The sequence below is a fragment of the Pelmatolapia mariae genome, linkage group LG7 (genome assembly GCF_036321145.2).
Source record: "Pelmatolapia mariae isolate MD_Pm_ZW linkage group LG7, Pm_UMD_F_2, whole genome shotgun sequence".
Taxonomy (NCBI): Eukaryota; Metazoa; Chordata; class Actinopteri; order Cichliformes; family Cichlidae; genus Pelmatolapia; species Pelmatolapia mariae.
In genome coordinates, this window is record NC_086233.1 from 9,182,862 (window position 1) to 9,208,385 (window position 25,524).

A 25,524-nucleotide genomic window follows, 5' to 3' on the forward strand; every position below is an offset into this window, starting at 1 on the left:
GTACAAACACATACATCCAAACCTGAATAAACAGTGATCATCTATACCCAAATTTCTTCCAAAAAGCTTCCTGTGCATACAGATGTCTAAAAATACAGCAGCATCCCTCTTGCTCACATTCTCACTCTCTGATTACAGCAGACAAACATTAACATTAGCTTAATGGCTGATCTTGAAGGCAGCTTATATTTGTGGATCTGGGCAAAGATGGCAGCATGAAATTTGTCTTAAACCCCCAACATCATCTGTGCGCATCACTGCTGTGTGTAGAATGTGATAGGAAAGAGGATTTGGGCCACTGGAGAAAAAACAAAAGTGCGGACATTTTTTCCACAGAATTCTGAGATTAAAGTCATAATTCTGACTTTTTTGACTTTCTTGTCAAAGTAACAATAGAATTATTAACCCCCTTATGATTTTTAAATGCATTTTCCAAGAGCTGTTAAACAGAGCATGGCATTTTCCCATAGTCGTGTCATTTTGGATGCTTACACTATTTTACCTTACACACAGAAAGAAAATTATTTCACGAAACGACCGCGGTCAAAATTATGACCTCCCTAATGCAAATATTCAATTGTGTATCCTTTTTTTTTTTTGGCAAATCACTGAAACTCCAGCAGATTTAATAGTCTTCTGGCATGGACCTTGGTCTTCAGTTTTACAGAATATTAATGGGATTCAATTCAGGGCTTTGTGCAGGCCAGTCATTTACTTTGGCTCATCTGGATGTAGTTCTACACCAAGAGTGATCGTTTTGGCAGATGAAGCGACCACCCAGACCCAATTTTGCCGCTGACTGCTTTAAGTTTTCTTTCAAAATCTTCACATATCCTTTTTTCTTCATGCTTCCTTACACCTTCACAATATTACCAGTTCTAGATGCACTGAAGTATCCCCAAAGCATAATACTCCCACCACCTTGTTTCACTGTGAGGACAGGTTTCTTTGGGTTGTACAGCTCTCCCTTCTTTCTCCAAACGAGCAGAGCCTCTGTGACCAGAGAGCTCTGATTTAGTTTCATCTGACCAAAGGGCACACTTCCAGGATACATAATCTTTCTCCAGGTCCTTCGCATACTTAAGTCTGGCATCTCTACTATGTGGAATTTTTCTTGGTCTGCAACATTGCAATGCATTCTTGTCCAAGGTTGTCGTTTTGTCTTGCAGGTAGCTATGGGTGGATGCTGCTATGTGTCTGCCCTGGTTGTTGGTGGTGGGGGACTGTGTGAAAGCTGTCTTAAGGTCTTGGGGTGTGGTGCCTGGGGTGCTTGTGGACTGGGCTGGGTGCCTTGTCTCTTGTGTGTGGACCTGGGTGCAGGGCCTGAGGCCCAGAATGGCATGATTAAGATATAAAATCTAGTTTGTAAAGTGTATTTAAATTAATTTTTTTAATATCAGTTTTCTAACAGTGAAGCTTATTCATGATTTGTTAGCAACTGGCCCAAATATCAGATTCTCATGCCAAACTCCCAAATTTTCTAAAATAGCTGGTTTACAAGTTACTTATAATCCTATAGAGTATTAGATTGACCCACTCAAGATCCTTACCCTCCATGAACTTTAGAGTTTAAATAAACCATACTTTTAACCTAAAAGCATTTTCAGATCAAAATTAACAACTACTAAGGACTTAGATTCTAGGTCTAAAAGGTTAGAAACCTCAGTTTTAGCCTCTGGGCTTATGAGGCAAATACACAGAGAAAAGAGAGAAGTCACAGAGACAGACCAAATTATTGCCAAGTAACAAAGTACTAGAATTTCACTCAGTGAAACTAAAGTTTTCTAAACTTTACCAACGTTCCTTTGTTTTAGGTGTCATTTTGCAAACATCAGCATGCTAATGCTCATCGAATTACACGTAAACAACTTTGCAAACTTAAGCCTCAGGAAGCACAACACAGACACTGTTTGACAAAAAATTTATTCCAACATGTGTAATTATACAGAACAAATGCACTGTGTATACAGTTAATTATTCAATGGATCAAATAAAACAGATATTGCTAATGAGATATAATAGACTGGTGTATGAGTGTAATAACATTTGCAACTCAAACGCATTCAGGTGTGTTCCAATGGCTATGACTGGCTCGCTTTGCCTTTTTTGTTTTTCCCTCCAGTGTACTGGAAACTCTTCAGTGGGTTCTTCCCCCGGATGTTCTTCTATCAAAACCAAAAGGGAACACATTAGCTCAGAACAAGGGGGTGATTTCATCAAACTAACTGGACGATTTTGTTTTAATATACATTTTATATTGTGAGCTTTGTAAAAGACATAAAATGGCATCTCACTAATACCAATAGAAATAAAATTGATAAAACATGCCATCTAAGAGTGATGCTCAAAACTAGTTCATGCATTTATTACATCTAGGCTAGACTATTATAATTCATTATTATCAGATTGTGTCTTTTATCCTGCCAGCTGCAGTAGATGTCTGCCCCTCCCTGTTCCTGTTAGAGGTTTCTTCCTATTAAAAGGAAGTTCCTTCTTTCCAATGTCACCAAGTGTTTGCACACATGGGGTCGTTCGACTGTTGGGGTTTTCTTCTGTACTATTATAGGGTGTTTGCCTTACAATATAAAATGCCTTGAAGCAACTGTTCTCATTTGGTACATTATAAGTAAAAGTGAACTGAAATTTAGAAGTAAGAAAATAGTACAAACGCTCACAACTCAAATTGCCTGATTTTGTTTAACTAAAATCTAATAGATATACAGTTTGTTTTCACAGTGAAACAGAAAATACATGACAAAAAATATGACAAGAAGGTGAAACCTGGAACAGAATTCAAACTATTACACAGATCTGTAGCGTATCAAAGATCTGGTGTCCCTTCCAACCTAATCTCACCTTAAAACTGCTCTTGATGACTCCTCCTGGTCTCTGTATCTCTTTTCTCCGCCTTCTTCTGCTTGTCAGTGGATGTACCACGCCCTTCAGTGCCTCAGGAACTGCAGGAAAGTGAAATGAAAATGAAAAAAAATTGCATACTCAAATATACATTGATACATTGTAATTAGATCTTCCAGCAAATTGATGCATCCTTATAAAATAAATTAATCCATTAAACATACTTAGGAGTAGAAAGCCAACATGTTTGCCCTGCCATCTTGAACACAGTGGCTGAGTATGTCATTGCCATTTTGTGTTAACTGCGTTTTATGTATGTGGACAGAGAAGGATCCACATGTGCAGTACACCAAAGGCAGAAGAGAAGAAACACGTAGGCATTTGCATGCCACTGAGACAAATTTTAATTTGTCTGTGGACTTTCACACTCAACATATGAAGGGTCATTCTTATATTTTTTTAATTTGAGAAGCTGTCTCCACCAAAGAAGCAAAAATGCAAAGGGAAGAGACAACACAACAGGCATCATTATAAGACGCCATCTTCTTTTTCACCTCATTCCTCATCTGAAGTCTTTAGTCAGGCCTCTAACATACAAAAACATATGTAAACATTCTTATTTAATCCTGATATTGTCGCAATTGCTTATGGTCAAGCAAATTAGACATGTGACCATCCCACCTCCGGACAGCTAACAACAAGCCAGTTAACAACAGCTGATTATATGCTAGCAATATACCAGCTAATGTTAGGTTCGAGTTTCCTAAAAAAATGTACTTTCTGCTCTGATGAATAGTTTGCTCATTCACATTATATGACAGTTTATTCACTAAGTGTAGCACAGTCCAATAATCTCAGATCTACTTCAAAGAAAGTTTTACAAACAATGACTAACAGCAGGACAAACAGAAGCACTTACTGACAGAAAAGTTTAGATCTCTTCAGCAACTCAGTATCACTGTCATCAGACTGTCCTACAGCAACCATTATGGCTAGGATTATTGAACTGAATTGGGAGGCGTAAGAAAACAGAACTCGACTTGACTGAAATTTGCAATCTAGTGGTGAAATTTTACACACTGTAACTTAACCTCTTAAGCCCCAACGCCCCCTGATACGGGGGCAAAAGGCAGGAGATCAGGTAGGCTTGGGGCTTAATTAAGCTCTGTAAGTTCTGAAAATATGCTACTGTAACTTAACTCCAACTTTCAGTTATCTCGCCCAATTACATTTTTCACAATAAAAAAAATGACGTTCTGTTAATGTTAATTTTCCTTCAGTAAAAAATGAACTAACAGAATTTTAGAAGAAATTATCAAAATTTGAGCTAACACTATGTAAACATAATTGTCCTATGTGATGTGCCCATGGGTAATAGTTTCTTTCAGTATTGTATTTAAAGTCAAACTTTCAACAAAAAAATTAATTATTTCACACAAATCACTCCTTACTAGCCAAGACCTACATGGCATCATGGAAGTAGAAGATCAATATTTTTAGCATAAACAATATACATTATAAACAGGAAAAATATCTTAATGGAAAATTTTGGTTAGGGTGATGTTCATATATAATCAGACACTTACTGAGATACTCAGGTACATTCTTAAGGTGAGGTTTGACAACAGCAGGATGGAGGTCTTTGTCATGCCGGAGTAGCTGCAGATCTCTGGGGTTGTCCTCAAAGTATGTCTGAGTGATAGCACAAGCATACAATCAAAACGTGTTCAAACACTTCTGCCTTCCTCTGTCTTTAGAAAAAAAAAATCATCTCTCACCTTAAGTTTTTCTGAATTGAGCAGCTCCTGTTTGATCTCTTTTAGTCTGGCCTCCTTCACTGCCTGCTTTGTCACTGAGCGCATTGCGTCCTAAAGAAAAACTAAAAATAATAAATTCCCCTTACATTACACTTAAAAAAAAAAAAAAAAAAAAAAAAAAGAAGGACTAGGACTAGGCGATAAAACGATAAAAACGGTTATCTTTCCTCGTCTTTCCTTCAAAAGAAATATGAGAAAAGGTCAACATAAAGTAGAACTTGAAATTTGACAGACAACACAAAAGGCACAATGACAATAGCACTGGACCAAATCAATCATGTGCTCGAAAACTCAGTTGATGGCATTACTACACAAGACAACTCAACAGACACAGTCCAAAGGTCAAATGATGAGGACGGCGTTGAAAAGAAACAACCAAGGAACTCATCACCATTTTTATTTCTAGCATTTTTCTACCCGTCTCCCTCCCATTCACACACCTGCCTCCTGTCATGCTTCTACTGACTTTTGTTCTTCTTCTCTGTATACTTCACTCACTTAACATCACAATGTCATCTGCAAACATAGGGACTCCTGCCAACCTCATCTGTTAACCGAGATTCACAAATACACAGTGCAACTGCTTCTGGCTTCTCTGACCTACTCCATCAACACTCTCAAAGCAAACATTGTATCTGTAGTGCTCTTTCTCAGCATGAAGCAATATTGTTGCTCACTAACTGTCACCTCTCTTCTTAGCCTAACTTCAACAACAGGTTCCCATACCTTCGTGATATGTCTCATCCCTACCAGTACACTTTTTCTCCATTCTTTAGGCTCACTCTCTCACTCTCCAAGACTTTTTTAAAACAGTTTGGTCAGAAGGTCCACTGCTGTCTCTCCCACACATCTCCCTCCTTAAACTGAGCCAAAAATCTTTCCGCTCTTCATCCTCTGCCTCCTTCTCCTGCCTTTCCTTCTCTCTTGTTGCCTCCTAACATGTCTAACCCCCTTTCCCATTTCTTTTTTCAGCCAACACTAACACCCTGTTGGCCCAGAGAGGTGGTCATTGTTGAGTCAAAACCTGACCAATCGGTAGGGAAATCTTTTTTTTTAATGATCAGTATGTTTGATTTGTCCAAGATTTTACACCAAATGCCCTTCTTGAAGGAACTCTCCCCATTTACAAGGGCGAAGGGACTGGCACAGAGTATACTGGCTTGTGCTGATATGAAAAAATGATTATAAGTTTGTTTGTTTTTTCCATTTGTTGTTCAGCCATAGACTCAACTAATGCCAACAATCAGCAAATGTTGAGGAATTTGCCATTTTTGGAATTAAATTGAGCTTCCAAAAGGAGGAGGAGGATACTCACCCGGCATCTGTACCTGAAGCCTTCAATCTGCTCCATTTTAAATTCATAAGGTTTGAGGGGAGAATTGGTCTCATCTAAACACAAACAGAATAAAAACAACTTAGAAAAGTATCTCACTCCATTTAAATATCATGCTACACTCTAAATATTTTAGATAATGCTGTGATTAAGTATTTGCACCCATCCTGATTTCATAGTTATTTTGTACATTTGTCTTCCCTTTACTTGTTGGTAGACAGCAGAATCCATACTTCCACCAGGTTTCCAACAAAGGAGCAGCAAAGCAGCCCCACACAATCACACACTTTAGATTTTTGGTATGAAATGCTATTTTATTTTTATGCCCGATGTAATGAGACTCAAACCTTCCAACAAGCTCAACTTCTGTCTCGTCAATCCATAGAATATTTTCCCATGAGCCTTGCAGATCAAGATATTTTTTTGGCTAATGTGAGACAAGGCTTTTTTGTTTGTTTTTTTGTCAGGAATGTTTTTCACCTTGCAACTCTCCAATTTTTTCCCAGTTTCTTTTTTCATGAATACTGACTTCAACTGAGGCCTGCAGTTCTTTAGATGTTATTCTGGGTTCTTTTGTGAACTTCTCGATGAGCCATTGATAGCCCATCATTTTTGGCAGGCCATACATTTGGAAGGTTCACTACAGTTTCAAATGTTCTCCTTTTGTGGATAATGGCTCTCCCCATGGTTCACTGGAGTTCCAAAGCTTGAGAAAGGCTTTGGAACTATTTCCAAATTAGACAAATGTCACTGACTTTGTTTTTTATCTGTTCTTGAGTTTCTTCAGATCGCAGCATGATGTATTCCTCTTTGAGATCTTTCATCCTATTTCACTTTGTCCAACTGGCTCTATTTAAAGGATTTCTGTCTGGAAGTAATCAGCCATGAGGTGAGTGTGGCTAGTGAATTTGAACTCAGCATTCCAAAGAAAAAAAAAAGTCACCGCTAATTCCTGATTCAACAAAAGAGGATTTCCACGTTGGTAGGTTTGGATGAAAAACAAAACACTTAAAAAATGCAGTTTGTGTTTAGTCTGGTTATCAATTTCTTTGATAATGTGAAACATGCAAGTGTGACAAATATGCAAAAAGATATAGGGTGCAAGTACTTGTTCACAGCACTGTATACTACTCCCTGAGGTTCAATATTTTAGCACTGAGACACATCAAACTCTGATGCAGCTGTAGAAGGTGAAGCTGACTAACTAGAGAAACGGTCTACCATTTCACTTATTCAGCGAAAAACTAGATGTGGGCCTTTTCCACATGTGAAGTGAACATAGCCTAACTGTGTTTAAAGTAAAATGAAAAACAACATGCTACAGTCATCAACACAGAAACAGTCCCCTAAAAGCTCATAATGATAATGCTGATATTAATGCAAGTGGATCTCTGTGCAACTCCATTTTTACTTAATTTTCACATTAAAAAGTCAGTGAAAGGTGTAGGCCTAAAAATAGATCAAAACATATCTTCATTACCCCCAGTGAGAGCTTCTTCCACCTCTGACAGCAAACCAAGCTCGGTGTGAGATACAAATGACAGAGCGGTGCCCGGGTTGTCTGCTCTTGCCGTTCTGCAAGAATAAAAGTGGCCATCAGAGTTTGATTTTTAGTAAAGATTATCATGTCATTTTTTAAAAGAAACTGTACATACCTTCCAACTCGATGAATATACGATTCCACAGTTTTTGGGAAATCAAAGTTAATTACATTGGCAACATTTTGGAAGTCCACACCTCTTGACACTCCATACTCTTTATCTTTAGCTCTAAAGAGACAACAAAACAGTCAATACAGTGTCTAAATGCAGTTTTTAATAGGCTGGTTCTATCATCCAATATCTGACGACATGGGTTATACCACATAATGTGGGTTTTTCAATGTGGCTGCAAACACAGCTTGTTTAGAAGGTTTAAATGTATTTATTGAAATGGTAAAATCTCAACTTCAGCAGTCCAACTGAACATCAAACTCTTTTTCCACTGAAAAAGACCAACAACCTGAAAGCTTCCATTTATCCATCCATCCTCTCCCGCTAACTCTTATCAGGGTCGTGGAGAGACTGGAGCCTTTTGTTTGACTACATTACTGTCTGTAATACTGTTAAAGTCCTAAATTATCACCTTTAAAGTGTTTGCACTCATAACATCATGTACAGTAAGACAGGTATGGAGAACAGTGGCAAGGCAGCCCAGGCGGAGAAATTTTGCTTTTAGACTTTATGACTCATTTCATTCCTATATCTGACTTCTAAAAAAAAGAACTATCCAATCAGATAGGTATTTGTGGTGAATGAAATACAGTTACAGTTTCAAGCAGTTTTAAGCACCACATCCAAAATTCAAGCACTTTTCAAACCACGAAAGGGCAATGTTAAAATTTAAGCAATTTCAAGCCCCCGTACGAACCCTGGGCACCATTTCTGGTAACCAGCACCAAAAAACTTCACTGTTGTCTATACTTAAGAATATAAACTGTAGTTTTACACTGTTGAGAAAGTCCAACTGGTTACTGAAAAATCACATAAAATGTATTCTACTAACATTAGTTTTCCCCCTTATGGCATTTTTCCCCATCTTGTGCTGCTTCAGAATATTATCTCTCTAATATTTTTTATTTGAGTGTTAATCAATAGTCTGACTTACTTTCCTCCCTTCTTTTGGGTCTTTTTCTTTTCTTTCCCTGCAGTCGTCTGTGGTGCAGCGGCTGTATCAGTCAGACTCTGCTCATCTGTGGCGATGATGTAGTCATAAAACCCCTGATTAAACTGGGCAATGATGTGACACCTGCAACAGAGTGATACAAAACACAAACACAGAGAGAAGAGAAAGGAATCAATAATGCACCATACATACTGGATGACTGCTTGCTACAGCATATTTTTACTATTGTGGGTGTCATGTGCCGTGTGGGGTCCAAATTAACAAGACACTTAAAAAAACAAACAAACAAATAAACAAAAATCTTAAAACAGGTGCATTAATAGTTCAAAACTATGATACTTATATTTATGGACAGACTGTTCTGTGTAACACTACACAAGCCTCTCTAATAGTGCCTTGAAACGTGATCCTTTGTTGTTACTTTGCTGTCTAGACTGATTATTGATTAGTTTTTGTTCTTTAAGTCATCCAGCTATTTATCAACAGAGGTTCCAACCCCAACCCACAGGTAAATTTACCTTAATTTCACCAACTTAGACTGCAGTAGTAGCTTTTCCTCAAAAGATGCAGGGCATTTTAAAATGTGGCAAGTTCAAAACTGGATTTGTGCTGCTACACAGAGCTCCCCAAGGCTACGGTGCAGAACAAAGACCATCAGCTGCAGTCTAAGCTAGTGGAGCTGGAGCAGCTATTGGCCGCAAAGTGCAATATTTACAGGACTCCTTTTACTGTGCTCACAGATACTCGCATGCTTATTGAGCCCAATTCTTTTAATTTTTTTACACAATCTTTGGATCTAAAGTCTGATCTTCAAAGCGCATGTTTCATGTAGGTTTTGATGTTAATCATTTAAAGAAATATTACAGAATCATCTGCACTGTCACATTGCGTAAAAATCAATGAAATTGACTGTCCCTCTTCACAGGAGTCATTGACCAATAAAGTTTACTGCAACAGTCTAGATGGTCACAAAGGAACTCTGGCCTTTTTAACACTTATGTTCATCAGGAGAAAACTCAATAATTACACTGTATATAGCCCAATGTTGTGCTCTGAATAAGGTGACTGTACACCTTCATATTTCCACACAGAACCAAGTTGAAAAAAAAAACCTGAAAATGTATATAACACTGTCCTGTGAATTCTCCTCTCACCTGGACTGGACCGGCAGTTCAGAATTGAGGACGCAGGCAGGAATGCCAAACTGTTCGAGAAACAGTTTGAGTCTATAGCATCTGTCCACAGTTCCCACAAACAATAGCGTCTTCCCCTTAACCAGGCACAGCTTGAGCAGTGTGTACACAAGTAGAAACTTGTCCTCCTCCTCACATTTGATGCTGTACTGCTGCAGCTGGCTGCTGTCTGGGAGCTGGGATCCTTGAAGCTTCAGTATCACCTAACAAAACACCATATCCAAAATGGATGTGTGGGTCAAGACAAAACCAGAAACATCAACACATCCTGCATATCACCTCTGACTGCAGCTTAAACATCACTCTTATTCTTCACTAAGGTTTTCACAAGAGAATAAAGTTATGGTTTTTTGTACTCATTTACTTTGCGCAAGTCTTTAACTGCACAATGCAGAAGAGAACACTGATAATGATAATACAACAATGATCAATTCACACTGTGTGAAATTAACTCTTGGTCTCAGTCTGTACAGAATTAATTAGAAACATAGCAGGTTAAGAGTGTTTTCACAACTATATGTCTTGATGCATTCTCAATCATCCAGGAAAGTAAATCTCCAAAAGTTGATTCTGTTCATCTGGACGTAGCGTTTTGTGGGAGAAACGTTTCGTCACTCATCCAAGTGACTTCTTCAGTCTCATCTGACTGCAGGTTTCCCCAAATCTTATAAACAGTACATTTGCATAATGACTGAAACCAGCCCACTGAAGGAACAATGGGCTGGGAGGTCAGTTCCTTAATAATAATTATGCAAATTCTCATGACCATTGATCAACAACCACTGACCAAAACCCACTGATCAAAGACCACTGATCAATGGCCATGAGTACCATTCACAGAGAGTTGGGGAATGGCTGCAATCACAGCATTGTAAGATGGTGACAGATGTACCCTTAGGCCCCCTCCTCGATTCAGAGATGGTCTTTCCCTTTTCACGTAAATGGCCTCCTTGACTCCACGCTCAAACCAGCGTTCCTCCCTGTCCAGGATGTGTACATCCTCATCATTGAAAGAGTGTCCACTGGCCTGTAGGTGTAAATAGACTGCAGAGTCCTGGCCTGACGAGGTAGCTCTTCTGTGTTGTGCCATCCGCTTCGCCAGAGGTTGTTCGGTTTCCCTGATGTATAAATCCTGGCAATCCTCCTGGCACTTAACAGCGTACACTATGTTACTCTGTGTCGGGGGACCCGATCCTTGGGGTGGACCAATTTTTGGCGCAGCGTGTTTTGGGGTTTAAAAGCCACAGAGACGCGGTGTTTAGAAAAAATGCGTCTCAACTGCTCCGATACTCCTGACACATATGGGATCACTACAGGTTTTCGCTTGGGCAGCGGTTGTCCTTCTCTCCTGGATCGGCTGGAGCTTTCTTTAGGTGTCTTTCCCGCTTTGACAAAAGTCCAGCTGGGATAACCACATTTACTCAGGGCCTTCTTGATGTGCTGTTCTTCTGCCTCCCTGGCCGCTGTGTCAGTGGGGATGGTGTTCGCTCTGTGTTGTAGCGTCCTGATGACACCCAGTTTGTGCTCCAGTGGATGATGAGAGTCAAACCTTAGATACTGATCCGTATGTGTAGGTTTACGGTACACGTCAGCTTTTAGATGTCCCCCATTACTGATGGAAATCTTACAGTCTAAGAAGGCTAACCTGCCACTTTTCATATCCTCCCTGGTGAATTTGATGTGTCGGTCCACCGAGTTAATGTGATCCGTGAAATGTAGTACGTCCTCAGATTTGATTTTCACCCAGGTGTCATCGACATATCTGAACCAATGGCTTGGTGGTGTTCCAGGGTAGGATAGCAAAGCCCTCTTTTCCACTTCTTCCATGTACAAATTGGCCACGATGGGTGAAACTGGGGAGCCCATGGCACACCCATGTTTCTGCCTGTAGAACTGACCCTTGTATGTGAAGTAGGTGGAATGAAGACACAGTTCCAAAAGCAAACACACTTGGTCGATGCTGAGAGTGGTCCTGTTGCTGAGGTTGGTGTCATCCTGTAATCTCTTACGGACCACCTCTAACGCTTCCGTGACTGGGATGCAAATGAAGAGAGATGAGGGGGCCTAAGGGTACATCTTTCGCCATCTTACAATGCTGTGATTGCAGCCATTCCCCAACTCTCTGTGAATGGTACTCATGGCCATTGATCAGTGGGTTTTGGTCAGTGGTTGTTGATCAATGGTCATGAGAATTTGCATAATTATGATTAAGGAACTAACCTCCCAGCCCATTGTTCCTTCAGTGGGCTGGTTTCAGTCATTATGCAAATGTACTGTTTATAAGATTGGGGAAACCTGCAGTCAGCTGAGACTGAAGAAGTCACTTGGATGAGTGACGAAACGTTTCTCCCACAAAACGCTACGTCCAGATGAACAGAATCAACTTTTGGAGTTTCACAACTATAGTTCTTTTACTCTGGTCCGAATCAGGTGGCTAGTTGCTAACTTGTACTGACCTTCGCTTCTATGATACCCTGCCACATCTCAGGTGGGAAGGTGTGTATCTTAAACTTACTAGTATTTGGGTTGAATCACGTTCACACCATAAATTTGTTAGAAACAAGGACGAGACCGCCTCCTCCAAAAGGGTCTCAGTACGGTTGTTTTGTTCTCAACCCAAGTGCAATTACTGTGTTCTGTTAAATTTATATAGTGGCCGTTTGCTGTTACTGGTTGGGGGTTAAGGGAAGAAAAAATATAATAATAATAAATCTAATAATAAATACTGAATAAATATATTCAGTAAGTGGGAGTCTCTGGGAGAAAATGCTGTGTTGATACCTGAGGCTGAAGGAGAAAGGCAGGGCTGATTTGACTTGACAGGAAGGCAACAGTAACTCAAATGTTATTAATAATGTATCTAAACATTCAATTGTATAGAAAACAATAAACCTTTGATCAAGTGAGTGTTAAAGGGACATTACAGGATTGTGCAGCAACAGCTCCTTGAGGGTCTGGACATCCTCATTAAATGTAGCAGACATCAGGAAAGACTGGTAGATATTTGGTAAATGGCTGTTTTAAAAAAAAGAAAAGAAAGAAAGATAAAAAACAGTTAAATTTGACATTAAGGCTACAATAACTAACCTAAACCCAACTGAAGCCAAACTAAATGTAAACACAGGCAACTTGTGGCTGCAGGGAAGAAAAGTATGTTTGGTGGTCTTTGAAAAAGACTGATGCTCCAATCTAAAACAGATTTTTGCTTCATTTCTTTTTTACCAAGTTTGAGATTTTAAGAACAAGAACAGAAGAAAACTATGATGTGAAAAAAGAGACTTCTTTCTTCTTTGCCTCTCACATTTAAATTAGTTTGGAAAATGGATGAGTTGAAAACATTATTGCCTCGTTTCATATTCATAAGAAGGCTATAACCTATAACACTATTACACATGTAAGTTTCATGCAACTTTCACCTAAAAAAGGCTGGGAATCTCTCATTTAAATCCTGGACGTTAAAAACAAAAAAAAACAAACAAACAAAAACACCACCTTTCTAATGCAAAATTTAAAACAAACAGCAGCAGGAGACGCTTGCATGAAGCGAGTTCCCTCTGGTGAAAATCTGTACACTCTCACCACAACAAGTTCTTCAGGTCAGACTCAAAGCCAAAAGAGAAGATTAGGTCGGCTTCGTCTACCACCAGCATCTCAAGAGAAGAACGCAGGACCAGGTTCTGTGCGTTGAGATGGGCAAGCACACGGGATGGCGTCCCCACAACTACATCTGGCTTCTCCATTAAAATGGGCCTGTCCACACATAAAAGCGATCATTTAAAATACATCTCCTCGTTTGACAACACAGTGTTTTTTATTAATCTATGAAGTCCACAATTACACTTTGCGGATATAAAAATATTATATAAATGCAATACTGTGGAAAAATGCAGGCACTTGAAGTCTTTAGATTCTTATCACACAATCAGGGACTTTTGAGCTTGCTAAATGCACAACAGAACAACAAACCCAAGCAAAGCATAAAACAGGAAGGGGTAAGAGCAATTAAAATCAAAAGAACAAGGAGGACTGTTCACTAGCAAAATGATTGCAGATTTACAAAAAAAAAAAAGAAATTAATTAATAAATAAAATACTAAAAAAATGACTGTACCATGAAATCAAATACACACGTTACAGTACCATTGTACCATGATAGATCAAATTCTACTTTACTGTATTCATAATTCCATCAGTATTGACATGATCCCAAACACCACTGGCTGAAATGCAGCTCTAAAGCATGGCGAGGCCTCCACAATGTTTTAGAGATTACTGTAGCCACACACAGCTGCACCCATCTTCTGACGTGTTCCATACATGTTGGCACTAATCAGAACCAAAGTGAGAACAAAGGTAACCTGATGACAGCAATATTGAGGTCACTGTGTTTTTTTTCTGTGGACTACTCTTTCCGTGAAGTTAAACGATAAATAAAAACTATTCAGACCACGTGGACCAGTGTCTCCCACACAGACTTTATTTGAACAGACCACTTCAGCTTTCTGACTGAAAGAAATGTGCTGACCTCTGTGTTGACAGATCAACCTTGCTAGAGATGTCGGCCACTCGGACGTCCCTGGAGCAGTACGCCGTTAACTGTCTCATCATAATCTGAACTTGGTGACCCAGTTCTTTGGTTGGCACCACAATCAGAGCCCTCACATCTTGCTCACGCACATTCTAACAGGAGAAACAACAAACAGTGAATAAACAACTCTGGAGTAAAACAAATTATCTGGAGAACAGAAAACATCATCCTAAGCAATGGGAACACCATTTTGTTTTTTAAATTTTATACACTAAACAATAAAAAACAAAATCTGGAGAGTCACATTCTCTAAGGTGCAGAGATCATCTAAGATGAAAGTAATATCAACCTACAGTGTGTAAACTCAGCATTTGAATCTGCTTCCAAAAAAGTTATTGCTGTTTCTCACCTGTTTGGAAGCCAGGATGCGCTGTATGACAGGTATACCATATGAGGCAGTCTTCCCAGACCCAGTCCGCGCTCGAGCCAGAAGGTCCTTTCCATCTAAAGCCAAAGGGATTACCTTTTCTTGGATCAGAGTGGGCTTTGACCATCCCAGATCTGCGACTGCCTGAGTCAAGAATAAAAAACAAAAAAAAAAAACCAGAGGTGAAACAAATTATTATAGTGACACAGACAAATGTCAGACAAATCTCAGTTTAATATTTGGTGCAGAGCTTTCCCTAGGTTGACTGCTCTGTGCTAAATGTAAATGTTTTCTCATCTACTTGAGCACTCAGAGTGCTTTATACAACATGTCTCATTTACTCAATCACACAACCACTTTTTCTACACTTAAGCGCTTTACACACACACACACACACACACACACACAAAAAAAAAACACTGAAAACAGGGAGGTACAGGGCTGGACTGAAAATGAATGAAAAAGCAGCAAGCATGTCCACAAAAACGAACAAACTCTGCAAAAAAAATTTCAACAAAAGGACTGGCAACACAGCAGCAGCAGTTTAACATGGAGCTGGAGTTCGTTTACACACACACACACAGCAAAGAGTCTGAGCCGGCTCCCCCAAATGCAGCCCCCTTCGAGGCCCACCCTATCCCAAGATGCTTTGCATATGAGCCTTGAGTGTCTTGAAAGGTGCTTTTAAATAAAAGTTATTATTATTATTTCTGTAGGATTTTATGTCCCATTTCACCTTTCTTAGTTTTTCCTTTTGATTAAAATATATAAAATATGTCCATGGGATTCTAAGTCAAAATTGTGTTTTCATCTTGCAAGTTAACAAAAATAGCAACATTTTATAAAATATCTGTTAACTGCCATGGTTGAAGTGTCCAAAGTCAAGAGAGACTAAGAAACCCACACTGCAAAGTGAGAGGTGACAGGACAGACACTTTCCACCCTTGACGATAGGCCAAGACAAATTGTGTGTGGAAGATTAGAAGGAAGAGAAGCCAGAAGCAGCCAAGAGCTGGAGAGGAGAACAGGGGGAGAACAGACAGCTGTTCTCTGTAGCTGAGGGAGAACAGCTGTCTATTAACAACAACAAGAATAATAATAAACACATTTAATTTGTAGTGCACCTTACATTTGCAAAACAAAAACTGGAACTAGCCCTTTTTTGTTTTACATTCTAACCGTAAAATTTTATTGCATACAATGAAACACGGATCTATAATTTTTGTAGTAGTTTTGTAGTTTCACTGCTAAAAAAGAAGGGCAAATTCAATATGGCGGACGCGCTGACGGGTCGCAGCAACGGGTCAGCCCCCTCCCTCAATGTGGCGTCTGTGTATGCATGTTTATGTCGAAATCAGTTTATGGGTTAACTGAATGCCCATTTAAGTAAATATCGTTATAACCGGATTTTGTCATACATGATAAACGGGACACTAGGAAGGTAGTTACAACCAGGAGAAAGTCAAAAACAATGTAGGGTAATCAAACTGTTATTAGCTTTTGATAAAAGTGCGAAACGGCGTCTATACTAGAAAACAGCTGACATGATTTCTATTACTTCTGTAATCCAGCATTTTTCCATGTGTAGTAATTTCACCTACGCACAACTTCATGTTTGCATAAAAACTAAACTCTGCCACCGAGCGAGCAGTTTCGACTCCCGAAGTAACTGTCTGATTTTCAAACTTCTCGGAGGATTTTATTCTCCACCTGAAAATTCACAGTTCCCCCGACAGCTCGTCTAATATTTACCGACAGCCTCGAAGTTTGTTACCTTTAGCAGGCGGTCGTCTAAGCCCATTTCATGGAATTGTAGCCTCTCATGAGCCATCGCTCTTCTCTCACCAAGCTCACACGTGCGTCGCAAGTTTATGACGTCATGTCGCTTTTAAGCACCTCCGAAATAAAAGAAAGAATACTTTGTAGTCAATCTCTACATTATATCTAAAAAGTGTACTTTTTAAATATTAAACACAGTTTTCTTGCTTTTAAAAAAGAAACTGAAGCATATTTCAAATACATAACCAAGGTTATTTATTTATTTATTTTTAAAGTGTAGTAACACTATATGATTATCCCACCATTCCAATTTTTTAAAAATATTTTTTCTTTTTTGCTGTTTTTCCTATTTTGCGTGGACTGCTGATGTTTTTTTTCCCGTTTGCCCATGTTTCCACGTTTTCAACATTTCTATTTGTTTTTATGGATACTGTTCTTTGTACAAATTGTACAATTAATTCTGTGGTCAGTGGCCCCTGTATCATACAACTCCTCTTTGTGAACAATAATCGGGAATTGCTTTGAATTTAAAATAATAAATATGTTATTACCTTATATTTTTAAATACAAAGTTAGTGAAGTACAATATCATATGTTTATTTAATCTAATAAATAACTTTCTGAAACAATTCTACATTTTTTAATATATTTTATTTGGAGTTTAAACACGTGGGATCAACATTCTAAAACAACGGTCAGCACACAAGAGCTGAAGAAGAGAGTCCAAGCAGGGTGACGCAGGTGGAGATGAGTATCAGGGTTGATTTGTCAAAGAAGGACAGCAGCAAGAGTGAAAGGACATGGACATGGAAATGTCATCTACTATGATGTGTGGTTTGAAGATGGTGACGCTAACAAAAAGACAAGAGGGCGAGCTACGAAAGCTATGAAAACCTGAAGGATGTTTAGATTTTTTATGTGAGTGAGGAGGGACAGGATTAGAAATCAGTATATCAGAGTGACAGGTTGAGTCGCATGAACATAAAGTTAGGGAAACAAGACTTAGATGGTTTGAGCAAGGGCAAAGGAAAGACAGCTTACTGGACAAAAGATGCTGTGGATGGAGGTGTCAGGCAGGAGGAAAAGAGGAAAACCATCATGGATGTCATGAAGGACCTTTAGTTGGTTGGTGTTGCAGAAGACGGTGCTACAGATTGGATGAGATAGGCACATGATCTGAATATATTCATTTTTATGTTAAATTTCAACTCAATATTGTTCATGACCAGTAATACTATTTTCAGGTTTATATACTTTTCTATATACTCTACCGCAAGTTACCATTGTGATGTACCCTGGCAAGCAACCACCTTAATAATGAAAACTAACCTCACCAAGACCAAAATATTGCTTCATAATACAGGCCTCTGATAATGTTATTTATATTGTTATTGTCTGATGCTGGAAAGAAATCGTACTATTTCACACAATCATTCCAAATAAATTTTCATTTTCCCTATATTTTTTTCCGTAGCAAGCCCAAATTTTGATTTTTTATGGTTAGATTTTTTTCAGTGGGTCTAACGTTTCTTCATTATATTTTTAAATGATTTATTAAATCAGTTATTATTAAATCAGATTTAAAACTAATTTTATTAATTGTAATTTGTAATTCATAACATATATTATTTTCTGCACATGGGTCTTCCTAAAGAAAAACTAAAAACGTAGTCAGTTTTAAGACAGAATTTTCCATCACTCTTTATACAAGGAGAACAACACTGCACTACTCCAGTGGTGTGATGGAAAGTTCCAGAGCAGATGGACCTTGTGGTAAGACTGCTATTCATTTTTCCTACCTTCACATTTTTAATGCTTTACCCCCATTTGACATGCAGATGGTAGCAAACACCACAATGACTAAAATCCATTAATGATAAATAATACCATTAAAGCCATCATTTCAGTTAGCAATAGCAACATTCGCATAAAAACTGAAAGGTCCCTCTTCGATCCCAGGAGTGCTCACGAATCCTTTTGGGGTTGCGTCGGGAAATAAACTACCTTCAACTGCTTCCTTTAGTCACAATGGTGTCAAGAAGTCGGTGTAAAAATCTTCCAAATCAAATATGCAGACTTACTCGCTGTGGCGACCCCTTGTGACCAATGTGACTAAAGGAGCAGCTGAAAGTCGCTTATTTCAACACAACCGACTATAAATTGCCACAGAGAAGAACTGGAGAAGCTCTTTGTACTGTGTAAGCTCACATTATTTTAAATTTCGTTTTAAAACGGGAGCTATGTCCTCGGAGTCACGCACCTCAATGAAGACTTGTTGAGAAGACGGTGAAGATGCCCACTGAATGCAGTAGCAGCTGTCTCGTCTTCACAGTTATCCTCCCATAACAAATAAATTAGTCAACATGGCCGCAGAGCACCTAGCCCCACATAACTGAGACACGGAATAAAACAACACAGGTAAATACAAATATGGTATTCGCGTTTAAAAAAACACGTAAAATTCATGATCTGCATGCTTTTGTTTGTATCCGCAACTGTAAACTAACATGCTACGAATACTATTTACATAAAGCTATAGGTACATTTGTTATTAAAATGTCATATTCAAATAACAAACGTAAGGATTACAACACACAATCAGTTTATATTTTAATTTTATTCGTTTTATTCTGATATTCCGCGCGTGTGTGAATTTCTTTAATAATAATGATAATAATAATAAAAAGACCCGTCCTTTTCATCTCTGTTTTCACAGATTTAATGGCGTTCATGTCTCGGTTCTCTCGGTCCCGGAGCAGCTCCAGGTCTCCGAGCCGAAAAGACTCTGAACGTTCCTCCCCGATCCTGACCGTCTCCGAGCTAGAAAGGCTCCTTTACACGGGCAAAACGGCCTGCAACCACGCAGACGAAGTGTGGCCACGACTCTATATCGGAGACCAGTGAGTGTTTCTAACCTCTAAACGGTGGCAGAAGAAGTAAATACTCAGAGTGTCTTAATAACAGTGAATAAATACTTAAAGTATTAATTTCTTAGTAACGTATTACTTAGAAATAAAAATACCCATTACTTATTACGAGTGAGTAATGAGCACCCAACTAATTTTAATGAAGTAAATATTCTGGCATTCCACCATATAAGCTGAAAGTTGTTTAGTCTAAAGCAAACGTCTTTATCTAACATCTATATCTAGCTCCATCACCCAGCAGTATCTGTTTGTCTCATTCATAAGCTTAGGACTCACATAAGAGTTACATGTCAGCATTAATTAATACAAGTTATGTAGTCAAGTGAAAACAGTTTAACTGCTAGAGCTGGAAATACCTTCCTTCTCTCCTCTGCAGGGACATTGCATCAGATCGACGAGAATTGGCCAAACTTGGCATTACACATATCCTCAACTGCGCACAGACGAAGTGGCGCGGGGGAGCCGAATATTATGCTGGGATGAACATCACCTATCATGGCATTGAGGCTCATGACTCACCAACTTTTGACATGAGTGTTAACTTCTATCCTGCTTCTGAGTTCATTCACAAAGCCCTCACCTGTGGAGGTTAGTCTGAGTCTGGGTGTGTGGGGGTCTGTGTGGGTAGATTCTCTGTTCTACTGTGTTTGATTTTAATTTTATGATTGACTTTTAAATCTATGCGCTCTTCCAATTGTTATTTTTTGCATGCTGTGTTTTTTGTTATTTAATTGCTTACAAGGTATCTTTGATTCTTTTGAAAGATGCCAATAAAAAATGTATTATTAATTGATAACATGAGGGAAAATCATCACTTCAAATAGCGGGTCATCTAGCAGTTAGAAGCTCTGTGTGTTCTGCATATCAAAAAAGGATCCCGGGGCAAGACTGAACCCCATATAACCCTGATGGCCTGATGGATAGATATTGACTAAAGTCATTTTAAGTAAAAATGAGTTATTATATTACTAGAGTAAACAAATACATTTGTTGTTTGACCTAAGACTTAAGACCTAAGACTGTTCTTTGACCTAAGACCTAAGAAATTTTCAGACTGTAGTATTTTCTACATTTTAAATGAATCTCTTTTTGATCTATGAAAGGTCTTATATAACTACTGGGAAAACTTAATGTAACCTTGCTTTAGCAGATTCATCCATTTGTATTTGAATGGCCCTGTTTTTAGTTTATAAATTTTCCCACTACATGCTGTTGCTTCTTCAAAAACACCTAATGTTGTGTTATATAGTAAGACTTGTGTGGCTCAACAGGTCTAAATAATGATGCAAATGTCTAATGTAGTGAAGAGAGAAAAAAAGAGGAATTTGGGGCACAGCCCTTGTCTTTACTGGTCATTTAGCTTTTTCTTTAAAGTATTAACAAATATTTAGTATATTGCTTTACACTGATTACATGAAACTATTAACATTTATATAAAATATGTATAAATATTTTTAGGGTAGCTAATAGTCTTTTGTAAATCATCAATTTATCCTAGTAATTTGCACTGGGATGAGGGGAGCAACCATTTGTGTTTAATAGCATTGATCAGGGGCACAGCTATCCTAAAACCACGCTGAAGATTGTAATATAAACAAACATCCACAAGCTCACACTCTGGTTCTGTATGTCTCTTTTGCAGACTGTATAAAAATAATGGAAGTTTGTGACATCATCCATCGATTTCTGGAATCTGGCGTAATGTTAGTTTTGTGGCCACTGGCATGTTGTTTTTGGAGCCAGAGATGGTTACATTTGACATCTCTACTATTTATACATAAAAGACTGAGTGGGAATTCCAATTGCAGAACAAACTGACCATTTTAAGCAAAACATTTTGACCTAAAATTTTGTAATCTTTTGGAATTATTTATGTCAAAAATTCCACGCAAGAAAAAACGTAATCTAGAATTAAATTCCTCTGCATAAATTCAACAACCTGTGCATGCAGAACTTTGATTCACACTCTCACTGTTACCTTTTTGCTCTTGAAGCTGACTCTTGCTCCTGCAAATGAACTGAATTTTGACTGTTTGGAGCGGAGCCCAAAGGAAGAGGGGTTCTAATGTGATTGGTCACTTTTAATGGACATTTCAGGTTACTGCATTAAAGCAAGGTGGCGCCATGATCAGCGCTGTTTTGAACCGTATTTGTGTACAATTTGGAAACTAAATTTGGAAGCCTCTCCAGTGCTTATGTTGCTGCCAAATGGTCACTCAGTGAAACACAGCTGTACACCTCTGGCTGCAGAGTTCCACTCACTGTGGGTTCAGGTTCCAGTATTATAGGTCATCTAGATAAAGTTACACGTCCGCTGAGCAGTGGACAGAGAGGAGTATGTGACAGACTGTCTTTTTACAATATCTGACAACAATAAGTAGCTCATTTGTCTGATCTGAACAGTTCAGGTTGTTTCTATCATTTTACGTAAATCATCTTATGTAAATCTGGTGGTACTTAGATCTGTGTTTACTAGTAAAAGTATTCTTCACTGTTTTGATAAACAGTGAACAAATGCTCTGATCAAATGCTGATTATCAGCATTTTACAGCTGTGGAAGAAGTGTCCTAAAATAACATTTTACTGAAATAAAAGTATAAATGTGCTGCAATAAAATCTACTTGAATCTCTATAAAAGTATTTACTCATTAAAGTCTCCACCCGAGCTGGAACAAATTCACTGTAGCTAAAACACACCATAACTTTTTTTTTTTTTTGCCTGTTTATAGTTTGAATAAATAACAAAATCACTATGAAAGATTTGATATGTGTGCTGCACATCAATAATTTGTTGTCTTCAGGATTTGTTGACTTTTTGAAAGTTAAGTTTGCCATTTTAACTATAGCTGTAATTTCCACTGTACATGGGTGGATGTATTGATTTATCATGGCTTCACTCTAATAAGGAAAAAAATGCAAAACCTGAAACTCATCAAGTCATGATACGTGCAGTTACATGTGTTGCTGAAGGCTGAGCAACTTTTTATTGGCGAATGAAATGTCTGTATTTTGGCCAAAGTTATAATTGCTGGATCACAATGCACACTTACTTTCCTGAGCCTCATTATGTTTGTTTGTTTGTTTGTACAAGATATTGATATTGTACAAGACTAATGGAACAGGAGTGCTGAGGCTTCAGAGCTCGCCTTAGAATCCTCCAGTTTTAAAGATTCATGTAATCCAGTGGCAGTTGTTGATATTTCCACTGCTACACAGCAAACAATAACTGTTGACAAACTTCATTTTTCAAATAGTAAAAAAATACATTTTAAAACAACGCTGATGTTTCTGCCACAGTGGATACAAAGCAAACAGTTTTGTGTATGTGCTGGGTTCTTTGTGTGCATGGCTACTGAGTTCTATGCAGGTTGTTTAATTTGCGTGGACTTGTGATTATGTTTTTTGGTATGTGCAGGTAAGGTTCTGGTCCACTGTACTGTGGGAGTGAGCCGCTCAGCTACTCTGGTGCTAGCCTACTTGATGATCAGACAAAATCTGACGCTTGTGGAGGCCATCAAGACAGTAAAAGACCACAGAGGTGTCATCCCTAACCGAGGTTTCCTCCGCCAGCTGAATGGCCTGGACAGCATCCTGAGAGAGAGCCGAAAGACATCACCGTAGAGCTGAAAATACTCACACACTCCACCTGAGGTAGCAGCCCATTACACTGGGAGATATTCTGGGACCAAACTAGGAGCAACCTGTGAATTTCTGACATTGCAGCTCTGAATGGTAGCCAGTGATACCACAGATCAAGTGATGCCATTATTTTCATAGTCAATTTGCTCAGTTTGTTTAATCTTTGTAGTTCTGTAGACTCTGAAACAGCAGCACCAAATAATTTTATATTCCTTAAGATATAAAAGTTTACTGGTACATTAAGGTTCTAAAAAATTAGAAACTTTTATTAATAATTCCACTATTTCCTTCAAAGTGTTTTTTCAATTTGTAACTGACCTCTGCCTTTCAGATTCATTCACGCACATAATGGTAGAAATTTTACAGCAACGTCAGTTGACCTATGTAAGTTAAGTAGTAAACCCTTACCTTTGACTTATAGGATTCAAAAGTTGACTGTGAGTCCAAAATTGAGGAAACTGCTGCACAGGGTTTGAGTCAGATGTGAAACAGGAGTTTGGGGTGTAACCTCACTGTCTGAATTATGTTAATTTAGGCTACGTCCACACTAGCCCGGATAGATTTGAAAACGGCGTTTTCGTCTGAAAATGCTCCGCGTCCACACTAGCGTTTTCAGTCGTTTTCACAGAGTTGTGCGTCCACATTGAAACGGCCAAAAACGCTTACGTTCCAGTCCTGCGCATGCGCAAAAGTGGGTGAGAATTAAAGAATTTGAAGAAAAGCTATCTGGAGCATGTACAAACTGATATTAATCTTTTTTAGGGCTGTCAAAATTGAGAGCAATCAAAACAACTGCTGTATAATGCCCTCCGCTATCTTTGTTTAATTGGTCACATAACTGCATCACATGACTAAAATGCGTCATTGTTTTAGAAAGTCTGCGTTTTCGAGTGTCCACACTGCGACGGGACAGCTCCGTTTTGAAATATATGCGTTTTCGAGAGCGTTTTCAAAACGCTGCGTTTTTCCTTGGGGAAAATGCCATCTCAGTGTGGACGGGAGGCCAAAACGGAGAGAAAACGATGCGTTTTCAAACGAAAACGCATTAGTGTGGACGTAGCCTTAATTTCCTGTTAGCAACAAAGCCTACTGACATTTAGCTTCTATTTATTGATCTGAGAGCTGGTTTCGATGCTCGGTAAACTTTTTTTGCACAATTATGGCTTTAGACTATACTGACAAGGGGAAAACACCTACGTTAAAAGTATAAAGGGACTAGAAACAATCATTTTTATGGCTGACAAGTGCTAACATGTTTATTCATGGTACCATGTTTGCAGTTATCTTGCCAGCCACAGATGTCCACAAAAGTTATGCCAAAAACCTTTACAGGCTTCATCCACACGTTTTTGGACGCTTCTGCAGTTTTGAACTCATATGCATTGTTTTTCTTTTTAGTCAAGCTTGTAGAGAACATGTCTAACAGAGATTCCTGTCTGACTTTTTTAAATTTCAGAAGAAAATAGTCAACCTGAGGCAGGTTATCGCCAACCTGATTAACATATCTGGGGTCTGAACCCAGCAAAGAGTCACAAAATAAACCCAGCAGACACTGTGATATTGAATAGGATGTTAATCTTTTTTGTTATCTAGTCTTTGTAGAGAAATAGTTCCACATAGAGTTTGAAAATGAGTTGTGCCAAGGTTGCAGATGTGAGTTTACTGTTGTCTTGACATACTTTCTGAGTGTTGTCTGACTTTCTAGCAAGAGAAAGTATGTGTTCAAGAATGGTTTTATATCAGTATTTTAATGATTACAACAAAATGAAATAAACAAAACTGCCTCAACCCAGAGAGAAGTAACAATATCAAAAAATTTCAGCTGCTTAGTTTTGTGAACCAGTTCTCGTTCCACTGAGCTAACCAACCACACACTGAACTATACACTGAACTACTCAGATCACAAGGTTTATAATGCTGTTTATTGGTCCTGGTAGTCCAGAAACGTTAAGTTTATAACGTTTTGTGTAAATTCACTCTCATTTATTAAAATGAGAGGGAATTTACACAAAGGTAACACAAAGGTACTTGGCTTTAGAGTTATGTTAAGATAAGAATTTTAAAACAGACTCCATGTTCTTGTCTGTCTATTTGGAATTAACATTATGTGGCTGTAACTGCATTACAAAATATATTTTTAAATACATAAGAAAAGTGAAAGGTGCGAGTGATATTACAAAAATCAAATCATTAAGCCTAAAATTCAAACAGGCATTGTTGTTTAAAATAGTTGTATAGATTTACAAGTCTTAAAGATTTGTGAATCCACTTCATGCCTGAAATTAAACTGGCAGATGTTTTAAAGTGGTTAATGAAGTTATGAGGTCCTTTGCCTAAAGGAAAGGTATTTTACTATGATCAA

General features: G+C 38.4%; 2 protein-coding genes across 2 annotated transcripts; one reads left to right on the forward strand and one right to left on the reverse strand.

Annotated features, from left to right (window-relative positions):
- Positions 1 to 1,930: 1,930 nt before the first annotated feature.
- Positions 1,931 to 18,913, reverse strand: ddx56 (DEAD (Asp-Glu-Ala-Asp) box helicase 56). The gene is made up of 15 exons (XM_063477778.1): positions 18,857 to 18,913; positions 16,592 to 16,713; positions 14,800 to 14,961; positions 14,388 to 14,542; positions 13,443 to 13,613; positions 12,788 to 12,878; positions 9,825 to 10,066; positions 8,653 to 8,793; positions 7,662 to 7,775; positions 7,487 to 7,581; positions 5,989 to 6,062; positions 4,635 to 4,724; positions 4,443 to 4,548; positions 2,857 to 2,957; positions 1,931 to 2,165 (listed from the first exon to the last, which is right to left on the reverse strand). The coding sequence occupies exons 2-15, from the start codon at positions 16,646 to 16,648 to the stop codon at positions 2,082 to 2,084; spliced, it is 1,683 nt and encodes a 560-aa protein (XP_063333848.1). The 5' UTR covers positions 16,649 to 16,713; positions 18,857 to 18,913; the 3' UTR covers positions 1,931 to 2,081.
- LOC134630479 (dual specificity protein phosphatase 26-like) lies at positions 18,904 to 25,187 on the forward strand. Its single transcript, XM_063477788.1, has 4 exons — positions 18,904 to 19,014; positions 19,313 to 19,496; positions 19,900 to 20,111; positions 22,939 to 25,187. Exons 2-4 carry the CDS (start codon positions 19,318 to 19,320, stop codon positions 23,142 to 23,144), a joined length of 597 nt encoding a protein of 198 aa, XP_063333858.1. The 5' UTR covers positions 18,904 to 19,014; positions 19,313 to 19,317; the 3' UTR covers positions 23,145 to 25,187.
- The last annotated feature ends 337 nt before the right edge of the window (positions 25,188 to 25,524 follow it).